The following is a 26844-nucleotide window of genomic DNA, read 5'->3' as shown; positions in this document are numbered from 1 at the left end:
AGCTCCTGCTTCTCCGGGACGGGGCTCTCCTGTCCTGGGGACACTCGCCCCGGCCTCAGCCCGGCTCCTCGTGGGACCCTCCCCCTCGGAGGCCTTTTGTTTCTTTATTTCTTTTTCCCCGTCTTCCTACCTTGATAGAAGCGCGAACTCTTCTCACTGTAGCGTTCCAGCTGGTCTCTCTTTACATCTCAGGCCGAATTCGTAGATTTTCAGGATGATTTGAAGGTTATCTAGGTAATTTTTTGGGGACAGGTGGTTTGGGGACCCTACTCTTCCGCCATCTTGCCCCCTCTCTCCTTCCTTTACCATACATATATTTACCCAAATCCCAATGTACTCATCAATCCATGTTAGGTTTTTAAAATACATTTCAGAAAAAAAAAATAAAATAAAATAAAATAAAATAAAATAAAATAAAATAAAATAAAATAAAATAAAATAAAATAAAATAAAATAAAATAAAATATATTTCAGAGTAGATTGCAGACATCAGTACAATTTCCTCTAAGTACTTCAGCATACCTATCATTTACTATTAGTTTAAATGTTTATTTATAGATATTTATTTTGAGGTCAAATTTACATACAAGAATATGCACAAATCCCTAGTAAGGATTTTCTGTTTTGAAAAGTGCACATGAATGTGTAAACCAAACCCTATGAAGATATAGAACATTTCTATCACTCTCGAAGGTTCCTTGTGCCCCTTCCCAATCAATTCCTACCCCCTCCACAGGCAAGTACTGTTCAGATATTTTTCATCTTAAATTAATTTTAATTTTCAGAACTTCTATCAATGGAATTAAAGAGTATACACTCTTTTGTGCATGGCTTCTTTTGCTCAATAAAATATGTTTGAGATAGGGATCCCTGGGTGGCACAGCAGTTTGGCGCCTGCCTTTGGCCCAGGGCACGATCCTGGAGACCCGGGATCGAATCCCACGTTGGGCTCCTGGTGCATGGAGCCTGCTTCTCCCTCTGCCTGTGTCTCTGCCTCTCTCTTTTTCTCTCTTGTGACTATCATAAATAAATGAAAATTTAAAAAAAAATATGTTTGAGATAATCCATTTTTTTTGGTAAAGATTTTATGTATTTATTTTAGAGAGAGAGATAGCACACACATGTGTGAGCTGGGAGGGACAGATGGAGAGAGAAGAAGAAAGAATCTGAAGCAGACTACCCACTGAGTATAGAGCCCTACCTCACAACACTCAGATCACAACTTGAGCCAAACCAAGAGTTGAATGCTTAACCAACTGAGCCACCCAGGAGTCCCTCAACCACATTGTTTTGTGTGTCAGTAATTTGTTCCTTTTTCACTGTTCTTTTTAATATGCCACAGAATGAACATAACACAGTTTATCCATACTATTGAAGGTACCTGAACACTTCCAGTGCTTGTTCTTAAAACAGTAAAGCTGCTGTGAACATTCTTGTATAACAAGTCATTTTGTGGACATGTTTTAATTTCTCTTGGGTAAATACCTTGGAATTATTGAGACATAGAATAGGAAGTTGCTTAGTTTTATAAGAATTTGCCAGACTTTCCTCAAAATGGTTAAATCATTTCACATTCTTATGAATTATGTATGATAAGGGAAAACCCATTGCTATTTCCAATGGGTTTTTTCTAACTGGGGTTATGGCTGATGACTTCAGGAGCACGAGTATGGGATGTAGGAACACTGCCACCACCATCACATGAGGTTTTAGAAAGTAAGTTTATTGTGTAAAGAATCCTAAGACTAGCTTGAGTTCTTGTCAGACCACATAGGGTATTCAACTGATTAGGGCATGGGAGGCCCCGGGATCATTAGTAGGGAAGTGACCCATGGTGAGTCATTATGCCTGTGCCCATCTGGCAGGTAAATAGATTCTTTGTTCCTTCTTGGTGACTTCTAAGGATAAGGATGGTCAGACAAAATAATATCACACCTAGAAAAACCCAGATCTTAGTAAAATTTAAGAGACGAATGCCGGGTTATTGCCAGTGGGCATCAAATTTGAGTCTGTGGATCAAGGTAAGGAGTCAAATACACAAGTTTTTCAAAAGAAGTCACCAGTTGTTTTTCCTGAGTAGAGATGGGTTCTTTGTTTGCATTTCTACCAGAGGTAACCCATATGGTTCTTCATATCTCTTTGAATGATGATGTCCTTTATTCATTAATTCCCTAAATGTTCTTTAGATAAGGATTTTATGAACACCCTTCAAAGGGTCAGCCTTAAATTAACTTATTTTATGGTTTTATTGCAAAGTCTTGCCTTCGTTTCCCTTTTAGGATGATGTAATTTATAATGTGCAAGCTTGCTACTCCTCCCTTTATGTTCACATCAAATGAGCAAACAGTTGGCCATGATGCAGATGGTCATAGGGTTGGTTCAAGGTTTGTGAGTACAGTTACGTGGAAGCCTCTTATCTAAAATAGCCCTAGGAATGCTTGGACATGAGAGAGAGAAGATGTTCAGCTGGATACTTTAGGATATGTCCTTCCAAAAGCAAAGCAGTTGAAAAAAACCCCAGAATTATAGAATGTCAGAGCCAGAGGAGAACATGGAGGCTATTGATACTTCCTCCTCATCTTATAAAAGAGAGAGTGGAATGAAACAGGAATAAGCCTAACATCTGTGCTCAAAATTCATTGGAAATTGTTACAATTAAGATTTTGCTTACAATGGAGAAATCCATTCCAGCCAGCTCAAATTCAAATGGGCTTATTGAAAGGATAAAGAAGCATCTTGAAGAAACAAAGCATGCCTAGTCGTGGGCTTTGCCTGGGGAAATGAGAGGCCTTTCATTAGTGGTTGACACAGTCACTGACTCTGGGATCACGGGGTCTGTGGTGCCCTTTGGGCGTCTAGTCTACTCTCTTGCTTCTTCCCTCAGCCTGGCTTTCTTTATGTATTTGTCAGCACAAAACTGAACACTGCTGCCCCACCCTCAATGCTGACCTTTTAGGTCAAATTTTAAAAGCGTGAAATCGCTGGCTCTTTATAGCATGCCTGTTGAGATGACAGTTGAAATCCCAATATTTTGACTCCCGGTTTAATGATGCACGCTGAACTTTCTCTTCTAAACATGAGCACAGACAGGGAAGGAGCTTAGCCTCAGTTTTCTCATCACCAGGATAGGAATAATAATGTTTCTACCCTGCAGAGTTGCTGTGGTGATTAAATCCGTTTGATACATGCCAAATGCCTAGAACAGTGCCTAGAACATATGATACTGCTGATACTAATGTTCTTAGCTGTTTTTTCCCTTCTTCTCTCCCCCTGCTCAACACCTCTACCACTGGCCCCCAGATCCAATCTCCATGCATCTCTGTCCTGCTCTATACTCTTCAGAATGCACACCCTGGGCTCTCTTGTTGACAGGCTCCCAGTTAGGTTTGGCCAATGGGAGGCACCACAAGGATCCTGGAAGGTGAGAGTAGAGAGAGGTCAGTATTACCCTTCTACCCTCCCTGCACTGACACTGGGAATCTGGTAGTACTTGCATCTTTCCATGACTTGTGTGGCCCCTCTTCCACAGTCTTCATTCTCAGGAGCTCCATGTAGCTGTATTTCTTTCTTTGTTTCTTTGCCTCCCACAAACAAAGGTCCAGAAGACATCTCTCCATCAAGACTTTAAGAAGTGCATGGTGAGAGGAAGGCTGGCAAACCAGAAAGGGCCTTATGGTATGTCCTCTGCAGGCTGCTGCTAATGGTAGGAGATGCTGCCATGGATTTGGCTTCCTGATGTTGGTGGGAATCATAGTGTCGTGGAGAAGTAGAGGACAGGTGGTGGCACTTAATCATCCAGAGACAAGATGGGAGCAATTACTTTGGGGGCAGGGACATACTGTGGCAGTGATTCATCATCCTGGGGGTGCCTGGGAGTGAAATAGATGAGAAGCCTACTGTGGGACCCAGGAAATCTAACAAAAAACCCCTACCCCTGGACAAGCAGGGCAGGACTAACTCCATTCTGTGCTACACCTGCCATCTCATGTAAAACCCCCCACACGACGTGCCTATTGCTTAAGGCACTCCCTCACCCTAGTCTAACTACTAAGCACACTCTTATCGGAAACCAGCCCAGATAGGAATGCGAAACCTCTAACTGCCAAAAAAAAAAAAAAGTAAACCCCATCTTTTGCCCGCCAAACCTGCACACCAATTCTAACCAGAATGATAGGCTAGTTCAGATGGTTGCTATAGGGTAAATTGTGATTCAGTTGGCCACATACTTATGGACCAGCATGACTGTGCAACTTTCTATGTGTGTTACAATCTCATTGGCCACTGGCCCCTATAACACTGCTGTGCTTCTTAGTCTCGGGGTCCAAGTCCCTGCTCTGCTGTATGGAGTATACTTGGACCCAAGCTCGAGTTTGTAAGTAAACCCTCATGTACTTGCATCGGCGTCGGCTCCTTGGTGGTTTCTCAGATTCGCAATCTTGGGCACAACACCCACTACAAAATTATTTGACTTACATAATAATTAGAAAAACTCTAGTTTGGGGTGACAAAGATCTGACTGAGTCACCATAGTGGGAATGCGTGACCTTGCGTGCAATCCTTAGACCTGGAACTCCCTGACTGAGAAAAGACTGAGTCTCTTTTAGGAAGAATGAACCCTGCATAGCAGCCACAAGTGAATGCTATAAATCTTCTCCAGGCATTTCCTAGGGAGACTGCAGCCATTTCCTGGGGTGATAGGGAGAGGGCAATACCCAGACCACCTGGCTCCATGAAATGCTACCCTGCAGTGGCCATAAAAATAACCACTCCCATCTCCAGCTGCCAGACGCATAACTGGTCAACAGCTCCAGCTAGGGCGTGCTGAGCCCTGGGCTCTCTGACCTCTCCCCACATTCTGTACCAGCCTGTGAAGAAGAAAGCCTCACCCTGGACCCTCCAACAGGATACACAGGACAAGTCATGAGGATATCAACTGTTTTCCTACCCTAATTCTGACTTTTCTTTCTCCAGTCTGGTTTGTTTCTACATATTAACTTGTTTATATGAAAAAAGAAAAGAAATCCTTAGACTTCCCCGAGTCTCCTTTATTGAATCCTTTAATGTCATCAAATATGTCATCTTTTTTTTTTTCTTGGTATCTCCTGGGTCTCCAGGATTAATAAAAAAATTTCTCCATCATACCAAAGTAGACATATACTTTTAAAATTTGGAATTTTCAAATTAAACCTTTCTGTTTAAGGCTTAAATCCATTTAGGAATTACATTTTTGAGTATGAAGAAGCAGAGGTCCAACATTATTTCCTTCCAAATTGACAGATATTAAATTGTGCCAACATTGATTCTTTTTAAAAAAATAATTATTTTCCTACTTATTTGGTATGTCATTACCATACATAAATTTTTAATAGACTGTGATCTATTTCTGAGTTTTCTCTATTATGTATCATCTATCTAGTATCTATCTATCTATCTATCTATCTATCTATCTATCTATCTATTATCTATCATATATCATCTATCTATCTTCTACCTGCCAGTACCACACTATTGTTCTTATCAACCTCATGACATATAGTTTAAGCATAAAAATATGCCTTTTAAGTGTGTAATTTAATACATTTTAATAAATGTGTACACCAGTATAATCACAATTTCAGTCAAAAATCTAGACATTTTCATGTCTCATGCCTGTTGGCAGACAATTCTTCACTCAAGGAAACAGTGATCTGGTTTCTTTCATTGCAGATTAGTTTAATCTACTCTAACACTTCATATGCTATATACTTTTTTTATCTGTCCTCTTTCACTCAGCTGACCAGTTTTGAGATTCTTAATTGTTATTGTTAGTATCAGTAGTTTCTTCCTTTTATTGCTCAGTAGTAGTCTATTATATGAATATATGACAATTTGTTTATCTGCTCACAGGTGAATGGACACTTTTGTGAAGGTGCAACAGATATATAACATCATATTAGTTTCAGGTGTACCACAGAATAATTTGATAACTGTATGCACTGTGAAAAGAATAGTAGCCCACTATCATTCTTTTGCATGTGGCTAGCCAATTTTCCCAACATCATTAATTGAAGAGACAGTCCATGTCCCACTGTATCTTCTTGGCTTTCTTGTCATATATTAATTCAGTATACATGCATAGTTTTATTTCTGGGCTCTCTATTCTGTTCTATTGATCTATGCCTTTGTTTTTGTACCAATACTATACAGTTTTGATTATGATAGCTTTGTAATACAGTTTGAATTCAGGGAGTATGATGCTCCAGCTTCATTCTTTGTTAATGGACATTGCGATTGCTGTCATTTGGAACTACTGTGAGTAAAGCAACTTGGAATATTGTGTTCATGTATTTTTGTAGATCCATGCCCTTATATGTCTTGAGTAGCACTTATGAGTCACATGGAAAGCATATATCTACCTTTATAAGAAACTGCCAAATTGCTTTCTAAATGGGTCGTAACATTTTGCACTCTCATCAATAATGACTGGAATTCTAGTTGTTCCATATCCTCTCCAACTCTTGCCATTGTCAGTCATTTTGACTGTAGCCATTTTAGCTGATGTGAAGTGGTGTCTCACTGTGGTTTTCACTGTTATTTTCCTGATGTCCAATGATTTGCAGCATCTTTTCATGTAATCACTGTGTTTATATATTGCCTCTGTGTGGTATTATTTGAAATACTTGAGCCATCATTAATTGAGTCATTTGTCTTCTTACTGCTGAATTATTAGGAGATTTTGTATGCTTACAATACAAATTCTTTTTCGGATATATGTATTGTGAATATTATCTATGGCTTGCATTTTCATTGTCTTGATGGAATCTTTCAAACATCAGAAGTTTTAACTTATGGTGATGTTCTATTTCATTTTATTTCAATGGCTTGTCCTTTTTGTTTCCAATATAAGGAATTATTGCTTAATTCAAGTCATAAAGATTTTCTCCTTATTTTTCCTTCAAAAGTTTGTATTTTTAGCTTTCATATTTAATGAAGGAAAGAGGAGGTCATTTAAAAATTGGTATGGTTAATATCCTCAGAGAGATTTGAGAAGCAATCGCACCAATCCAACAAGAACAGAGTGCTGTGAAAAAAGAAGCACTCAGATATGAAATGAAACAAAAACTTCAACAGAAACACAGAATAGTCATTCTACTAACAACCAACTCAGTTCTTGAAACTTACTATGTTCTCTTCCCAGTGCCTAGCATGTGGTCATTCATTTATGCTTCTCCGTGACCTTTAGAGAATGGTACCAATAATCTTTATTTCACAAAGTACAAAATGAGGCATGAAAACCTTATATAGGGATCCCTGGGTGGCGCAGCGGTTTAGCGCCTGCTTTTGGCCCAGGGCACGATCCTGGAGACCCGGGATTGAATCCCACGTCGGGCTCCCAGTGCATGGAGCCTGCTTCTCCCTCTGCCTATGTCTCTGCCTCTCTCTCTCTCTCTCTCTCTGTGTGTGACTATCATAAATAAATAAATAAAGAAAGAAAGAAAACCTTATGTAACTTCCCTACATCATACAACTAGCAAGTAGCAAGGACTGAATCACATAAGAGCCATGGCTGAACAAAAAATGAGTGAGCTGAGAGGTCAAGCTGAGATAATTGTCTAAACACAGCACAGATAACAGCTCCTGTTCTCAGGAGAAAAGAAGTATAGAAGGAAGGCCCAGGAATTAAATAAGCAGTAATATGATGTCTAAAGGAAGGAAAGAAAACATTGGAGGAATACAGACAAGGTAACGTAAGAAATTACATAAAATTTCCCTGGCTTGTCTTCAGATACAAAGGATCTATCAAAACCTTCAGAAAAACTTAAAGCACATGCACATAGGAGCACCTGGGTGGCAAGGTCAGTTGAACGTCTGACTCTTCTGCTCTGGTCATGAGATTGAGCCCTGCATCCAGCTCAACATTGAGCATGGAGTCTGCTTAACACTCTCTCTCCATCTCCCTCCCTCTCTCTCTAAAGAATAAATAAATCTTTAAAAACGTGCGCACTCACGCACACACACACACACACACACACACACACACACACACCTGGGTCCACCCTGATGAAAACTCAAATTTTAAAGTGTTCCACTAAAAAGAAGAAGGCATTGCACTCAGACAAAATAAATTAAGAATCCACAAAAGTGGTACACATGAGGAATAAAGAAAAACAATGACTAAGATCATATTGCATTGTAAAACTACCTGCTGATGATAGAGTTGTGAATTTAATTACAAATTAACAGTGAAAAATTCATAAAGTAGAAGGGGCAAGAAGTATGTTATTAATAATCTGTTTTTAAAAAAAGTTCTAGCTGATGACAACAGAACTTGGAAGATGGTGAGGGAACTGTAAACCAAGAACTTATTGTGGGTCACCTATCCCCACCAAGTTACCTAGATAACTTTCAAATCATCCTGGAAAACCTATGAATTTGACCTGAGATTTAAAGAGAGAACAGCTGGAACGCTACAGAGAGAAGAGTTTGCGCTTCTAACAAGGTAGGAAGGTGGGGAAAATGAATAAATAAATAAATAAATAAATAAATAAATAAATAAATAAATAAGAATCAAGTTGGGGAGGGGCTCCCGCGAGGAGCCAGTCAAGGCCAGGCCGCGAAAGCCTCTGGGGACAGGAAAGCCCAGTCCCGAAGAAGTAGGAACTTTAAAAATCCACACTGGATTCTTCCCAGACGGAAAGGCACTTAGCAGAGAATTCGGGCAGAACCGCAGGAGGGGCAGTGTAGCCTTCAGGTTCCTGGGGTCACTAACAGAAGAAGTGTGCCCAGGAGAGAGCCCACCACAGACTGTGGGCCGAGCTCGGTAAAGGGCTGGAGCACGCACCAGGTGGAGCCTCAGAGAAGCTCAGGTGGCGACTTGGGAGAGGGCGCTGTGCCCTGCTGCCTTCGGGAGCTCTGGCTCCAGGAGCATGATTCCCACAGCACAGGCCCTGGACCCAGGGCACCGAGAGGACATAGCCCAGGATCCTGCACTCCGCCTGGGACACGCAGAGGCAGGGAGGACACAGGACACCGAGGACTCTCCTGTCACCCGGCACCCCCAAGCTGTGCAGATCAGCACCCCTACCCCCTGCCCCGTCCCCGGAGCATCCAGGCCAGTGCAGACTGGGAGACTGTGGTAGTTACTGCCGGAGCTGACTCCAGGGCTGGAGAGCTGGCCACCACCAGTGGTGTTGTTCCTCCTGGTTCACCCTGTGCCTGGGATACAACAGGGCTGCCAGGGAACAGGGGCCTCATGGGGTAAACAGCTCCAACTGAGCTGTGCACCTGGCAGGGGCGCGGCAGCTCCCCCACGTGCATACACCTGAGAATCAGCACAGCAGGTCCCTCCCCCTGAAGACTAGCTGGAAGGACAGGGGAAGAGCAAGTTCTTGACCAAGCAGCGCTGGAAAGCTCCAGGGGAAGTCAAGGGATTTACAGTATATAGAACCAGAGGGGACCCCTCCTTTTTTTCCTTCCTTTTCCCAGTACAACTTGTTTTTAGCCACTTTGCACTGGGCAAACTGACTAGAAAGAAGAACTCACCACAAAGGAGAGAATCAGAAACAGTACTCTCTACCACAGAGTTACAGAATTTAGATTACAATTTGATGTCAGAAAGCCAATTCAGTAGCACAATTACAAAGCTACTGTGGAGGAGGAGGGGCAAGACGGCGGAAGAGTAGGGTCCCCGGGTCACCTGTCCCCACCAAATTACCTAGATAACCTTAAAATCATCCTGAAAATCTACGAATTCGGCCTGAGATGTAAAGAGAGACCACCTGGAACGCTACAGTGAGAAGAGTTCGCGCGTCTATCAAGGTAGGAAGACGGGGAAAAAGAAATAAAGAAACAAAAGGCCTCCAAGGGGGAGAGGCCCCGCGAGGAGCCGGGCTGAGGCCGGGGCGAGTGTCCCCAGGACAGGAGAGCCCCGTCCCGGAGAAGCAGGAGCTGCACCAACCTTCCCGGGAGGAAAGGGGCCCGCAGGGAGTTAGAGCAGGACCCAGGAGGGCGGGGATGCCCTCGGGCTCCCGGGGACACTAACAGACACCTGCGCCCCGGGAGAGTGCGCCGAGGTCCCTAAGGGCTGCAGCGCGCACGGCGGGGCCGGAGCAGCTCCGAGGGGCTCGGGCGGCGGCTCCGCGGAGGGGGCTGCGGGGCGGGAGCGCGAATCCACCAGCGCAGGCCCCGGAGCACAGGGCGCCGGGACACAGCCCAGGATCCGGCCTCCCCCCGGGACAGGCAGAGGCCGGGAGGGCCCAGGACAGCAAGGACGCTCCTGCCCGGAGCTGACCAGATCAGCGGCCCCGCCCCGGAGCCTCCAGGCCCTGCGGACGGAGAGCCCCGTAGTTCCTGCGGAGGCTGAATCCAGGCTTCCAGAGTTGCCATAGCAACTGCGGCTGTTCCTCCTGGGGCCTCACAGGGTAAACAACCCCCGCTAAGCCCTGCAGCAGGCAGGGGCAGAGCAGCTCCCCAAGTGCTAACACCTGAGAATCAGCACAGCAGGCCCCTCCCCCAGAAGACCAGCTGGACGGACCAGTTCCAGGGGAAGTCAAGGGACTTAAAGTCTACAGATTCAGAAGATACACCCCCGTGGTTTTTGTTTTTTTTCTTTTTGATCTGATTGATTCCCCCACCCCCCATTTTTTTCATCTTTCTTTCTTTTTCTTTCTCTTTTTCTTCTCTTTTTTCCTTTTTTTTCTTTTTCTTTTTTCTTTTTCTCTTTTCTTTCTTTCTCTCTCTTTTTCTCCTTTTCCCAGTACAACTTGTTTTTGGCCACTCTGCACTGAGCAAAATGACTAGAAGGAAAACCTCACCTCAAAAGAAAGAATCAGAAACAGTCCTCTCTCCCACAGAGTTACAAAATCTGGATTACAATTCAATGTCAGAAAGCCAATTCAGAAGCACTATTATACAGCTACTGGTGGCTCTAGAAAAAAGCATTAAGGACTCAAGAGACTTCATGACTGCAGAATTTAGATCCAATCAGGCAGAAATTAAAAATCAATTGAATGAGATGCAATCCAAACTAGAAGTCCTAACGACGAGAGTTAACGAGGTGGAAGAACGAGTGAGTGACATAGAAGACAAGTTAATGGCAAAGAGGGAAACTGAGGAAAAAAGAGACAGACAATTAAAAAACCATGAAGACAGATTAAGGGAAATAAATGACAGCCTAAGGAAGAAAAACCTACGTTTAATTGGGATTCCCGAGGGCGCCGAAAGGGCCAGAGGGCCAGAATATGTATTTGAACAAATCCTAGCTGAAAACTTTCCCAATCTGGGAAGGGAAACAGGCATTCAGATCCAGGAAATAGAGAGATCCCCCCCTAAAATCAATAAAAACCGTTCAACACCTCGACATCTAATAGTGAAGCTTGCAAATTCCAAAGATAGGGGATCCCTGGGTGGCGCAGTGGTTTGGCGCCTGCCTTTGGCCCAGGGCGCGATCCTGGAGACCCGGGATCGAATCCCACGTCAGGCTCCCGGTGCATGGAGCCTGCTTCTCCCTCTGCCTGTGTCTCTACCTCTCTCTGTGTGTGTGACCATCATAAATAAATAAAAATTAAAAAAAATTCCAAAAATAAAGAGAAGATCCTTAAAGCAGCAAGAAGCAGCAAGAGACAAGAAGTCCCTGACTTCTATGGGGAGGAGTATTAGGGTAACAGCCGATCTCTCCTCAGAGACCTGGCAGGCCAGAAAGGACTGGCAGGATATATTCAGCGTCCTAAATGAGAAGAACATGCAACCAAGAATACGTTATCCAGCAAGGCTCTCATTCAAAATGGAAGGAGAGATAAAGAGCTTCCAAGACAGGCAGGAACTGAAAGAATATGTGACCTCCAAACCAGCTCTGCAAGAAATTTTAAGGGGACTCTTAAAATTCCCCTTTAAGAAGAAGTTCAGTGGAACAATCCACAGAAACAAGGACTAAATAGATATCATGATGACACTAAACTCATATATGTCAATAGTAACTCTGAACGTGAACGGGCTCAATGACCCCATCAAAAGGCGCAGGGTTTCAGACTGGATAATAAAGCAGGACCCATCTATTTGCTGTCTACAAGAGACTCATTTTAGACAGAAGGACACCTACAACCTGAAAATAAAAGGTTGGAGAACCATTTACCATTCAAATGGTCCTCAAAAGAAAGCAGGGGTAGCCATCCTTATATCAGATAAACTAAAATTTACCCCGAAGACTGTAGTGAGAGATGAAGAGGGACACTATATCATACTTAAAGGATCTATCCAACAAGAGGACTTAACAATCCTCAATATATATGCCCCGAATGTGGGAGCTGCCAAATACTTAAACCAATTATTAACCAAAGTGAAGAAATACTTAGATAATAATACACTTATACTTGGTGACTTCAATCTAGCTCTTTCTACCCTTGATAGGTCTTCTAAGCACATCTCCAGAGAAATGAGAGCTTTAAATGATACACTGGACCAGATGGATTTCACAGATATCTACAGAACTTTACATCCACACTCAACTGAATACACATTCTTCTCAAGTGCACATGGAACTTTCTCCAGAATAGACCACATACTGGGTCACAAATCGGGTCTGAACCGATACCAAAAGATTGGGATCGTCCCCTGCATATTCTCAGACCATAACGCCTTGAAATTAGAACTAAATCACAACAAGAAGTTTGGAAGGACCTCAAACACGTGGAGGTTAAGGACCATCTTGCTAAAAGATAAAAGGGTCAATCAGGAAATTAAGGAAGAATTAAAAAGATTCATGGAAACTAATGAGAATGAAGATACAACCGTTCAAAATCTTTGGGATGCAGCAAAAGCAGTCCTGAGGGGGAAATACATTGCAATACAAGCATCCATTCAAAAACTGGAAAGAACTCAAATATAAAAGCTAACCTTACACATAAAGGAGCTAGAGAAAAAACAGCAAATGGACCCGACACCCAGCAGAAGAAGAGAGTTAATTAAGATTCGAGCAGAACTCAACGAAATTGAGACCAGAAGAACTGTGGAACAGATCAATAGAACCAGGAGTTGGTTCTTTGAAAGAATTAATAAGATAGATAAACCATTAGCCAACCTTATTAAAAAGAAGAGAGAGAAGACTCAAATTAATAAAATCATGAATGAGAAAGGAGAGATCACTACCAACACCAAGGAAATACAAACGATTTTAAAAACATATTATGAACAGCTCTACGCCAATAAATTAGGCAATCTAGAAGAAATGGACGCATTCCTGGAAAGCCACAAACTACCAAAACTGGAACAGGAAGAAATAGAAAACCTGAACAGGCCAATAACCAGGGAGGAAATTGAAACAGTCATCAAAAACCTCCCAAGACACAAAAGTCCAGGGCCAGCTGGCTTCCCTGGGGAATTCTATCAAATGTTTAAAGAAGAAATCATACCATTTCTAGAAGAAATGGACGCATTCCTGGAAAGCCACAAACTACCAACCAAAACTGGAACAGGAAGAAATAGAAAACCTGAACAGGCCCATAACCAGGGAGGAAATTGAAGCAGTCATCAAAAACCTCCCAAGACACAAGAGTCCAGGGTCAGATGGCTTCCCAGGGGAATTCTATCAAACGTTTAAAGAAGAAATCATACCTATTCTACTAAAGCTGTTTGGAAAGATAGAAAGAGATGGAGTACTTCCAAATTCATTCTATGAGGCCAGCATCACCTTAATTCCAAAACCAGACAAAGACCCCACCAAAAAGGAGAATTACAGACCAATATCCCTGATGAACATGGATGCAAAAATTCTCAACAAGATACTAGCCAATAGGATCCAACAACACATTAAGAAAATTATTCACCATGACCAAGGAGGATTTATCCCCGGGACACAAGGCTGGTTCAACACTCGTAAAACACTCAATGTGATTCATTGCAAGAGACTGCAAGAGAAAAACCAAAAACCATATGATCCTCTCATTAGATGCAGAGAAAGCATTTGACAAAATACAGCACAGTAGCCAAACTGTGGAGGGAGCCTCGGTGTCCATCGAAAGATGAATGGATAAAGAAGATGTGGTCTATGTATAAATGGAATATTACTTAGCCATTAGAAATGACAAATACCCACCATTTGCTTCAACGTGGATGGAACTGGAGGGTATTATGCTGAGTGAAGTAAGTCAATCGGAGAAGGACAAACAGTGTATGTTCTCATTCCTTTGGGGAATATGAATAATAGTGAAAGGGAATATAACGGAAGGGAGAAGAAATGTGTTGGAAATATCAGAAGGGAGACAGAACATAAAGACTCCTAACTCTGGGAAACGAACTAGGGGTGGTGGAAGGGGAGGAGGGCAGGGGTTGGGTGTAAATGGGTGACGGGCACTGAGGGGGACACTTGACGGGATGAGCACTGGGTGTTTTCTGTATGTTGGTAAATCGAACACCAATAAAAATTAATTTATTAAAAAAAAACAGAAATGACAAATACCCACCATTTTCTTCGACGTGGATAGAACTGGAGGGTATTATGCTGAGTGAAATAAGTCAATCGGAGAAGGACAAACATTATATGGTCTCATTCATTTGGGGAATATAAAAAATAGTGAAAGAGAATAAAGGGGAAAGGAGAGAAAATGAGTGGGAAATATCAGTGAGGGTGAAAGAATATGAGAGACTCCTAGCTCTGGGAAACGAACTAGGGATGGTGGAAGGGGAGGAGGGCAGCGGGTGGGGGTGACTGGGTGGCGGGCAATGAAGGGGGCACTTGACGCGATGAGCACTGGGTATTTTTCTGTATGTTGGCAAATCGAACACCAATAAAAAATATACAAAAAAATTATTGTGTAAGAAAGTTATGCTCTCCCAAGGCAAAATTCACAGTCCAAAAGCATTCCATAACCATGGTAAAGGGGAATCCGAGTTAGTCACATTTAGAGTTTCAGGGGTCTACTGTTTTTTCAGCAAGTGTCAGAATATGAATACATACCAATTGGTGCAGTTTCTTTCCCTTGCTGTTTTCTTAATAGTGTCTGAACACATGCATACCCTCAAGCCATACAGTTTAACAGCAAGAAGGATTGGCCCAGAGCAGTCTTTAAACAAGTATGTCATTGTTTCTGAGCACAGACTGATTCTCGGTGAGGTAGCAAAAGGTCCCAGGCAAGGGGCAGGCCAGCCCATGGCTCTCTCACAGAAGCCACTGAAAAGGGAGGCTAATCAGTGTGTCCATGCAGAGATAATCCTGCCCTGACTTGCTATGGGTCTGTTAGTCTCCAAAAAACCCATTCCTAACATGAGTTTAACATATCATTTACATAGGTAGGTAAAAGGCAATCAGATAAGACTGCTCTGATCTCCAGTACCCCAATTATCCAACCAGAGTGCTCCTGAAGACTGTCCCAGTAAGCACAGTACACAAAGCCCAGTAAGAAGTGAAAAGACAGACCAGACACTCTACAATCAAGGCACAATTCTGAGGCTCAAAAATATCACCAAAGTAGTGTGAAGCAATGCAAAGACCAGGCACCAGAAGAGAAGGTGTTGTGGGTCTCACAAATATAAAGTCGTCCAATGTCTCCTCTTGTTCATCCCAGATGCTCCCTCTTTTTCTTTTCAAAATCTCTGCACAGCCTGAGGTCTTTTCCCCTGGTGTCCTTGTGCTCTGACCATTCTTCTGAGGCTCAACTGTACAGCAGTAACTGGTGTGGGCCTGAGCTGACCTGCAAACCCCTGTCCTGTGCCACCCTGCCCTACTCTGAACTGTCCTATCCTGACCTGCACTGGGCCCTGCACTGCCCACAGCCCATTGCGACCAGGTTGTGCAGCTGGAGGTTTTCAGTGGCCTGGCTCCTCTGCATTGTTTCCTCTGGCACCTCTGGAGCTGTTCACTGTGGGTCATGCTGGGCCCTGGGCTTGGACTCAGGATGGAGGCCAACGGGGACCTCCCTGGTCCAGGATCACTCCATTCTACCATTCACCTGCTGGCCATCCACACTGTCCAGGTGCCTGGGGCAGGATCATCCCAAGTGCCTGGGGCTTTGACTCATGAGATTATCATCCCCAGGAAGCTGAACCCTAGAATGGAGAAACATGCTGGGCTAGGGAAGATATGCCTACCTCTTGAACCTGATGGGCAGGAAGTAGGTCTTCTCCCTGAGGTCCCAGAGGCTCTTGCTGCCCTGCACATTCGAGTGTTCTCCTTCACTGAGGAGGGAGGCCTTCTGGAGGACTGGCAGTATTGACACAGAGATAGCAACTAGAGGAGATTTATGAAAGGCTCCCAGAAGTCTGAAGGCATGCTCAGTACATGCCTGGGGGCCTCCACAGCATGCTGACCATGGGAGATCTGCTTTACCAGACTGAGCCCTTCAAAGCCTCCTCCGACTTTGAGCACATCTGTTATCTCCTAAAGGATGGGGAGCTGCGTGCAAATGCCTGTGGTATAACTTATGAAGGAACTGAAGAGCACATCTGTGAGCAATCAGAGTTGCTGGCACATTCTGACACCCACATCCACAGAAAGTATAGAGAATTGCTCCTGGTATTTGACCATAAGAGGTTGTTGTCTAGGGAACACAATGTAACCCATACCACTTTTGAAGGCCTTCTTCTGGCAGGTTTTACAGATTCTCAGTTTCAGACACTGCATCTACAGATACATCCAGCCACTACTGAAATTTGGACCGAGCAGTGTTAAAATAAATCCTAGAAGAAAGCAATTATTCAATGTTCTCTGGGTTTTTTCCAAAGTATAGAAGAAATGTTCAATATCCTCAAATTTAAACAGATTGCTCACACTTATCAGTAAGAGTCTTTTGGTGACACATGTCGGAGGGGCTGGATCTGAGGAGTTTGTGACAAATATCATGGTGTGTCAACTTGCACTACTGGAATGGAAAACGTGAATTTTTCTGCTTATGTGTCTACACATGAACTGGGACATGCTGTAGGGATGATGGGTGATTCCACATTTTGTCAATGTAAGAGAGGCAGTCCTAGGCTGATTCTGGTGTTGTCCAGGATAATTGTAGCAAAATGTCTTCAATCTATAAAAGAAGAGAATCGGCAAACACAACCTAAGCCAGTAGGAAAACCAAATCAAAGAGATAGGACAAATAAACATGCTCTCCTTATGCACTCAATGATGCCAGATTCTTTTTTTATTTTTTTATTGGAGTTCAATTTGCCAGTATATATCATAACACCCAGTGCTCATCCTGTCAAGTGCTCCCCTCAGTGCCCGTCACCCAGTCACCCATACCCCCACCCACCTCCCCTTCTACTACCCCTTGTTCATTTCCCAGAGTTAGGAGTCTCTCATGTTCTGTCACCCTCATTTTTTCCACTCATTTTCTCTCCTTTTCCCTATAATCCCTTTCACTATTTTTTATATTCCCCATATGAGTGAAAGCATATAATGTTTGTTCTTCTCTGATTGACTTACTTCACTCAGCATAATAACCTCCAGTTCCATCCATATTGAAGCAAATGGTGGGTATTTGTCATTTCTTTTTTTATTTTTATTTAACTTTTTGTATATTTTTTAATTGGAGTTCAATTCTTTTTTGAATGGCTTAAGTTGACCAAAAGATAACCTTTGTTCTTCTACTCACTTTTTAAATAATCTCAATAATTGCCATTTTCTTCATGTGTGGGATGATGAGATAGATTTTAAAAATCCAAAAGAAGAACATCCTACATACACCAAACACAGCAGGCAGTTTTCTGAGAATACCACTCTACAGTAACTCAACTAAAACCAGCTATGCTTGAAACACCTTCTTTTAAATGATATTCCTGTATGTTAGTAGTTAATCAAAGGTACTGATTATGTGGTTGTCATGCTAATTGACTTTGGTCTCTCAGTTCTATGTAATATGATTTTCCCTTGGATTTTCATTAGCAAATAACTTTTCTTTTCCTTAGAATCCTACATCATTTATCTGAGCACTGAACCTCAGAATGGCCTATGCTATCAAGAAAGTCCAGTAATTCTCCGAATACAACTGTCTGTCCCAGTGGCTTCACCCATAGAGAGAATAGAGAAGGGCCTTTCTTTCCACCACCATTGTCTATGAAGACCTCATGTTTACCTCTCCTGACTCCACCTGATAGATGGGACTTCCCAGCGCTAGTGCCAGAAAATGGAAGCTGGTTACATTCATTTCATAGGGAAAGAAATGACAAGCAGAACCACAGAGCTACCTATCTCACCACTGTATCCTGACGACTCCAGGGGACTTCAGACAAAACAGTGAAACCAACTCAAAGTGGCTGAAGTGATGCTGCTGGCCATGGACCCTGAGGGTCCTTCATAGCTCTATTAATATAATAGTAAGTCATCTGTGACATAGCTTTTGGGGGTATGAATTCAGCAGGATCTTGGTATTTTTAGGTACTTTGTGAGACTGGAGGTCATGACTAATGCCTCCCCTTGCCAATGGTAAGGAGAATTAGGCAGGAGCTTCATTCCCTTCTCTTTGGGGCTCCACATCTTCTTCTCTGCCTGTGCTAGTGGTAGCTTAAATGTTCATTACCCTATGTTCCAGTAATGGTGAGAAATGTATCTTCCATTGTTGTGTGATGGGGGGAATGTGTAGGTCTTGTTCCAAAAGTGTTTTTCCTTCCACACAGGAACCCCTTGCTCTCCAGTTGGGCATGGAGCCTTTCTTCTCCTGTCCTATGTGCACTTGTGCCTCCTCCTGTCTCTCACTGTGGATCCATTCTTGGCTTTTTCACTCTTCCTAGTCTATCACATCTCAGGAAATTCTCTCTGTCATACACAGTGTCTTAGGCCAAATGTCCAGCCCATGATCAACCATGGTAGGGGACCATTTCTATAAGTTATACTATGAAGGAAAGCCCCCTAGAAAAGCCCCTGCATTGTCACAGTCACAGGTATACATTGAAACCCAGATTTTCCATTTTCCAAATTCTAAACCCACAGAAGACTGATCAGGTAAAATAAGTAATACAAATACGAAAATCTAGGTAGTTTACTGAGTTTTGTATTGTCTTGGAGAGGTGACCATCATATGGAATGGGTATTTCATATGAATTACTTGGTGCCATAGGAAAGTGCAAAGTAGGATGGGTATTTCATTATATAGGAATGAGTGCATTATGTCCGTAATTTTATAGCATTATATACAAATATTTATAAGACGGTTTCTTCCTTTTAGGTTGTTCATGTGCAGTAAAAGACTTTTGTCCACTAGCGCATAGTGCTTTCTTATTCAGATCATTTAACTTGAAATGGCCCCTGAATCAGCTATGCCTAAAATTTAGACCTACCCAAATGTACAACAATATGTGTCATTATGCTAGAAACAGTCTGGGTTGCTGATTTGGAGATTGTTACTTGTTATTTTGTTACTAGTCACTTATTTTTACTTTCTGAATGAGCTGTGTGACCTCATTGGCCAGGTATCTCAACATGAGACCTCAGTGTCCTCAACTATAGTTTAATCAGTCTAGGTTATACCGAAGGAGCTTTCTAGATGTGGAGATGTACACCTAGCCTCAACAAATGTTTATTAAGGTTTTTGTCTTTTTTTTGTCAGTGGACCCATGTAATTTCTTTGGGATGTATCCAAGACAGAGGAGACACATCCCTGCCTTTTTAGGGCTTTCAGTCTACTGGGGAAGCAAAACATTACCCTTGTGTGAACCAGTTTTTCCTACAAGCTTACCATGTAGTAACCAGTATAAAGCTGAAATCTTTCTTTTGATCCCACTTCTGTTTTTTATTACATTTAAAATGCTTGTGTGACATGTGAATATATTCTAAAAAGCTTCTGCACAGCAAAAGAAACAGTCAACAAAACTCAAAGACAACCTACAGAATGGGAGAAGATATTTGCAAATGACATATCAGATAAAGGGCTAGTATCCAAGATCTATAAAGAACTTATTAAACTCAACACCAAAGAAACAAACAATCCAATCATGAAATGAGCAAAAGACATGAACAGAAATTTCACAGAGGAAGACAGAGACATGGCCAACAAGCACATGAGAAAATGCTCCGTGTCACTTGCCATCAGGGCAATACGAATCAAAACCACAATGAGATACCACCTCACACCAGTGAGAATGAACAAGATAGGAAACAACAAATGTTGGAGAGGATGTGGAGAAAAGGGGAACCCTCTTGCACTGTTGGTGGGAATGTGAACTGGTGCAGCCACTCTGGAAAACTGTATGGAGGTTCCTCAAAGAGTTAAAAATAGACCTGCCCTATGACCCAGCAATTGCACTGCTGGGGATTTACCCCAAAAATACAGATGCAGTGAAACGGCAGGATACCTGCACCGCAATGTTTCTAGAAGCAATGTCCACAATAGCCAAGCTATGGAAGGAGACTTGGTGTCCATCAAAAGATGAATGGATAAAGAAGATGTGGTCTATGTATACAATGGAATATTACTCAGCCATTGAAAACGACAAATACCCACTATTTGCTTCAATGTGGATGGAACTGGAGGGTATTATGCTGAGTGAAATAAGTCAATTGGAAAAGGACAAACATTATATGGTCTCATTCATTTGGGGAATATAAAAATTAGTGAAAGGGAATAAAGGGAAAGGAGAGAAAATGAGTGAAAATATCAGTGAGGGTGACAAAACATGAGAGACACCTAGCTCTGGGAAATGAACAAGGGGTAGTGGTAGGGGAGGTGGGCGGGGGGTTGGGGTGACTGGGTGATGGGCACTGAGGGGGGCACTTGGTGGGATGAGCACTGGGTGTTATGCTATATGTTGGCAAATTGAACTCCAATAAAAAATAATTAAAAATAATAAAATAAAATAAAATAATGAAGAGTTAGAGCTAGTAACCAAAGGAGATGAAATGAAATTATTTTTAAAAATATAGCTTAATGCAAAAGAAGGAAGAAATAGAAGGAACATGGGACAAACCAAAAACTAATAGGAGTGAATAGACACAAACCTAGCTCTTTCAGTAATCACATTAAATGTTAATGGTTAAATTAAAAGAAATTGTCAGACTTGATATTAAAAACTACTCAACGACATGTTGCCTATAAGAAACACATTATAAATATGGAGATACTAATATAGTCAGATAACAGAATGGAAAAAGACATATATGCTATATGAACAGTAGTCAAAGGGAAGTTATAGGAACTGTATTAATATCAGCTGCAATAGACTTCAGAGCAAGGTCTATTGCTCATGACGCAAACTGATAGAAATGCAAGGAGGAATAGGCAAATTAACATGAAGAACAAGTAGACCAAATACAGCAAGGATAGAGTAGTCTTAAGCAACACTATCAACCAACTTTATCTGATTAATGCTTATACAGTACTCTACCCAGCAATAGTACAGTCTTCCCAAGAGTCCACACATATGCTTCTTGTAATAATATCATTACTTACTAGCTATACCATCTTGAACAGATTATTTCACATCATCATGCTTTAATTTCTCTATTGGAAAGGACAAAATAATAACACACACCACACAGAGTTATTTTCAGGAGTGAAGATACATAAATACACGCCAGGCATGTAGAACTCTCCGTAAATGGTAGCCATCACTGTCAATATTGCAGCTACAACTAAAATGTCTTGCATTCTCAGGATGTTCTCTGGTGATGGCCAAGCTTGATAAATGTCAGAATTATGATCATCACAAAGTCAGAGTTTTCCTGTTCTCCTTTGACTAAAAACAGTCCCCAAATAGTTCAAGGAAACTGCTCTTTACTATGAGCCTCCCACAACTTCTTTGATTAGAAGAAGAACATGGCTGAGGAAAGAGGAGACCAGGGTGAGGATAGTGAGATACAGTGGTGTCTGGGGATGGAGGAACACAGGAGTGAGGTGAGACAACAGAAGGTGGGATTGGCCTAGAGCAAGATCATGAACTCATGGGCTGACACAGATCTGGGAAGGATGAGATCCTCCCTGGGCATGAAATGTGGGCATTGACTCCTCCAAAGCTGCCACTTAGTCCTTCCCTCCTCCCACACTCAGCATTGGGCAAAGAGGTGAGAATATTAGGAGGCAGATATGGGGGTACATGGTGGAAGGCATTCCTCACTCTCTGCTCTATTAGGGGTGCAGCAAATCTAGGGCCACATGTCCCTCAGTACACATTCACAAAAGACCTGCTCCTACAAACAAAAGCCCAAAGCACAGAACTTTGTTAAAAGTCTTTTCCACAGGATGCTGCCAGGGTGTGTCATCATTTACAGACTGTGGTGAAATGCAAGAGTTGTGGTAGATTAGTGTCCTTCCTCCAACAACTGAGATTGCCCCAAGCACCTGTCAGAGACCACACATCTACAGAGCTGAAGTGATCCGTAAAATGACCATAACAGGGGAAATATTTACCTGAGGAACACCCCTTATAATGTATGGCTTTCTATTTATAAGAGTGATGGTCAACATTCATCAGGTTCAAGCACAGAGTTCTCACTCATAACACCAGGGAAGCAGAGAGGAAGGCAGATAAGCACTTTGTTTTCTGGGATTCTGAACCACAGGACTCCAGTGTGAAAACCCATGTAATTCTGTGAAACAATATGCAGAGCTTTAGTGTTCAGAAAAGTTGTTGGGCCATTCATTTCAGGATATCCAAACCTTGATCACAAATGAAGGAGCAAGTGAGTACTGAAAAAGCAAAATGCACTCATTTGTTTCCCAAACAAGAATATCATTTATTTGCCGATCCAACCTTGAAGAAAAGTTACATTAAAAAAAAAAGAATTGGAATAAGAACAAAGTGCCATTTGGCTAAGTGCTAAGCTTGTTCAATATATGATTCTGTGTTATGAAATGACTGTGGATCGCCTGATTACTCGTTTGGGTTCTTGATATTTTTGCCTTGTATTATTTCTTTTTAGGGTTAACTGGTGGTGTTTATTTCTGTTTGGATTGCATATACTGTCTTATCATTCTCTTGAAAAACACAAGAATCACTGAGATGACTAAGAAAATAAGGCGTACTAACATAACGGACACGACCTGTACTGGCGTAGGTACCTCCTCTTTCTGCTTCCTTGCAGGCCCACTGTCAATGCTTCCTCCATACCCTACCTCCTCACAGAATGGAGGGGCCCAGCCATACATGCAGTGGCAGTTTTTTTTATTGTTGCAAACGCCTCGGTGGTTGCACTTTTGAGGAAAACAGTTAAAATCCAAGACTGAATCGTTCACACAAGTTCTGTTAATACATAGTCCGTTATAACCACAGCGGGTACCATCATTTATTACACCTATGTCGGGTATTCCCATGGGTATCATGGCTTTGTGGTAGCCTACCCCCCAGCACATGAGATTTTCCTCTCGCAGATGAGTAGAGATGACAATCGTATGCTCTGGCAGATCAGGGATGGTGTTGACATTTATACACTGCAGCCTGCCACACATTGCATTTGCCTTGGTACAAGCTTTATAGGCACGGACTCCTAAAATTTCACAGTTCCCATATTGATCACCCATTAAATTAACTGCGTGATAGCACTGATCAGGAGCCTCCCTGGCATCAGCTCCAAAAATGTCTTGGCACTGCATATATCTGGAACGGCACTTCTTTCTGAAACAAAGGGAGTTATGCTTGCAGGGGGTTCCATCAAGCTTATAACTGTCATTTGGGCAGAAATTTGAGATTCCATTGCAGTACTCTGCAAGGTCACATTCATTATCTTCCTCTCGACACATGTACCCAAGTGGACGAAAGTGGCAGTTATGACAGCAAAGCCCAGTGCTACAATTGGCACCTTCCGTGAATTTACAATCCGGTTGGCAACACTTGTCTTTTTTACACTCCTCTCTTGAACCACAATCACAGTCTTCATTCCCTTCCACAATTTTATTTCCACATCTCTCCAACACATAACCCAGTCCTGGGATATTATTTAGACAGTGTCCTGATGTATGTACGTGATAAAAATACCGCAAATAACTACAATTACTAAACCCACTACTCCCAGTGCCCATGATACAAGTTTGCCTACCCCTACATTGACAAAATTCTGTATCATGTTTCATTCCTACACCATGTCCCAGTTCATGAGCAGACATTCTGCTGGCAGCAAGGATATTTATATTTGTAAGAGTACTTACAGAGCCACTATAGTTTTCTACACATGCACTTCCAATAAACGACCATCCAAGAGCATTAGCATGAACATAAGTCTTTGAAATATACAAATGTCCCCAATCTTCTGGAATCTGAACAGAAAGGTGTATTTTGCGATATCTTAAAAATGCATATAGAATTTCTCCTGAGTTCATATTGTTAATATTTATTTTGTCTTCATTTGTCCATATTTCAATACCTTGTAGATATAGCCTCATACCTATCTCTCTAAAGAAGGTGTCCATAACCGCAATCAAAAGAATGGCATCATATATGACTCGAGTAACATTGGATTCTAAAAACAAGTATCTACTGTGATCAAAGACCATGGCCACTTCCATGTACTTCTGATGCTTATAGGAATTATAAAAGTCGCTACGCCTAGCCATATTCTCATTCTGGGCTATCTGTTTTTCTAGTTCATCATTAGTTAAGCCACAGGTATGATTCTGAAATGTGTCCTCTTCCTTCAGGAGATATATGACATGTTCAAAGCTAGAAGAGCCCCTGAGGGGCTCGATTTGGTAATGTTCCTCATCAATTTTCAATATGCCTCGAAGACTCCCCATGCATGTACTTAAAGTAGCCTCTGAATCCTGAGTTCCTTCAACCGAGCCTACGTAGTTGCAGTCCCTGGGTATGTAAGGATGATCCTCCAGGAGTTTCTCCTGTTCCGTGTAGGAGAGAACCTTCAGATTTCGGGGTAATAGAAACCTCTTGGGCCACAGGTGAAGGACATACTTCTTGCCTTTGACCTGCAGGAGGTAGGACACTTGCTCCACAGCACCCTGCTGACCTCCCCGGAAGCTCAGCTTCTTGGGAATGATGATTTCATACGACTCAAATCCCCACTCGGGGTGAAAAATCATATCCTCGCCAAGAGCACCCACCAGGAGCGCCACGAGGACTAGCGTGGGGAGCGAACGGCCTTGGGGGAGTAAGGTCCTTCCTGACCTCATGGCCCCAGATCTCGGTCCTAGCAGGTCAGTCCCTGCACCTGGCCTGCGAGTCAGGGTCCAGGGCGGCCTCTAGAGAAGTGGGAGCGCAAAGTGCGGAGCTCCCAAAGCAGGGTACGCAGGAAACCCCAGCCTCCCAAGGCTCGGTCTAGCTGACATCCCAGAACTCACCTATCTAGTTCGTTTCCTGGGCGGTGCCGTTGGGCGCACGAGGGAGGGTTCTCCGAGGGAGAACCGAGGGAGAACCGAGGGAGGGGTGCGCGAGAATAAAACCGGCAAGGGGGGGGGGGGCTACTGGCACGAGGGCTGAGGGGCAGAGAGCAGCTTGGAGAAAGGAGAAGGGCTGCAGAGAAAGGAGGAACAAAGCTCTTGCTCAAGGGTCAGTCCGTCCTATGCCGGTTGGGCTGTTTCTATTCGCCCTAGGACACACCTGACGGTTTCCATCGGTGGGTGTTTTCTAGGCACTGCGCGCGAAGCACGGTCCCGCCGGGCTGGCCTGCGTGGCCCGGGAGCAGAGCGGCAGAGCCAGACGCCACCAGGGGTCTCGCCCCCTCCCCCACCCCGGGCAGTGCCTGGCTTCTGGCAAGAGAAAGACTCCAGCTCATTTTGTCAAGTGGCTCTTTCTGCTGTGTGTCCTTGGGTGCCGGGACTAGCCAGATTGGGGGTGGGGCGGGGGGCGGAGGAGGGGGCGGTGCAGAATCTAGGAATAGAAGAGCACCTGTGAGAGCAGAAGAGCAGAACCCCGGGAGCTCTCCCAGAAAGGCATCCCAGTGGTTATGTTTGTAGTATGAGTGGTGGGTGAGGGAGGAGGTCAGGGATTCAAATGATTTCTAAACAGCTGACAATACCAAACTTTGATGAGGCTGTAGAATGACAACAACTCTTACACATCTCTGGAGGGAGTTTAATAGGCTGAACTGCATTAGAAAGCTCTTTAGTGGTATCTCATACAGTTGGAAATATGCAGACCCTACGATCCAGCAGTTCCACTCCTAGATACATACTCTACAGAAATGTGTGCATGAATTCACCAGGATACATGAAACAGCAATATTCCCCAAATTGGAAACAATTCAGCTTTCCATCAACAGCAATGGAGATGATGCATCAGAGTTATTTATATGCATGATGTGGACAAATATTACAAACAAAGAAAAACAAAACACAAACATAAAGATCAGAATCAGACGAAATTAAACGTTACTTTTAGGGATACATGCATTTGGTAAACTGAATCTAGGAAATATTACGGGAACCGTGAGGATGAGCTGTCACCCTACTTCTAGGGTGTAATCAGGAGTGGATGAGGAAGGGGCAGGGTATGGTTCATGTAGCTTCTAGAGTGCCTGGCTGTTGGGGTTTGCTGTACACATCTGTTAAACCATTCCTAAAAATGTATGCTCATTTCTGCGTGTGTTACATTTCACAATGAAAAAAAAATGCTTTAATAGCCCAGAAGTTTGTTTCTACTTTCTGAGATGAGACAGATATGCTCTGTAATCATTAATCTTTAGGTTGACACATTAGCTGGAGTCATAAAGGTATCGGTAAGGGATAGTGCCAGTAGACTGACTATGGCTACTATCTTTTCAACTTATGTCTTGAAATTTTATAGCACGGAGTATTTTGTCCCTTCCTAGAATAGCCATCATTCATTCATTATGTCCCTTTTGAAAAAGAATTATTAAAAAAATTATAGATGAAGAGCTTCTAACTTGTTGATATTAAGATGAAAGTAAGCACAACACAGAGCAATGTTTCTCTGCAAAAGTTACCTTCTGTATCAGTCTGGGTTCAGTCAGGAGAAAGAATTCACATCATAGTTGAAGAGGGAAAT

The 26844-nt window shown here is 42.8% G+C and overlaps 1 protein-coding gene across 1 annotated transcript; it reads right to left on the bottom strand.

Annotated features, from left to right (window-relative positions):
• Nucleotides 1–22829: 22829 nt before the first annotated feature.
• On the bottom strand, nucleotides 22830–25010 carry LOC129501247 (disintegrin and metalloproteinase domain-containing protein 30-like). The gene has a single exon (XM_055312188.1). It carries the CDS (start codon nucleotides 25008–25010, stop codon nucleotides 22830–22832), a length of 2181 nt encoding a protein of 726 aa, XP_055168163.1.
• Nucleotides 25011–26844: the final 1834 nt, after the last annotated feature.

This window comes from Nyctereutes procyonoides, unplaced genomic scaffold (genome assembly GCF_905146905.1).
Source record: "Nyctereutes procyonoides isolate TBG_1078 unplaced genomic scaffold, NYPRO_anot_genome, whole genome shotgun sequence".
In the NCBI taxonomy this organism is placed as follows: Eukaryota; Metazoa; Chordata; class Mammalia; order Carnivora; family Canidae; genus Nyctereutes; species Nyctereutes procyonoides.
The sequence above is the reverse complement of the archived record's forward strand: the minus strand, read 5'-3'. Positions and strand labels throughout refer to the sequence as shown.

What these genes read in the sequence shown, in the direction of transcription:
- LOC129501247 (XM_055312188.1), bottom strand. Translation starts at nt 25,010, where the DNA reads ATGAGGTCAGGAAGGACCTTACTCCCCCAAGGCCGTTCGCTCCCCACG.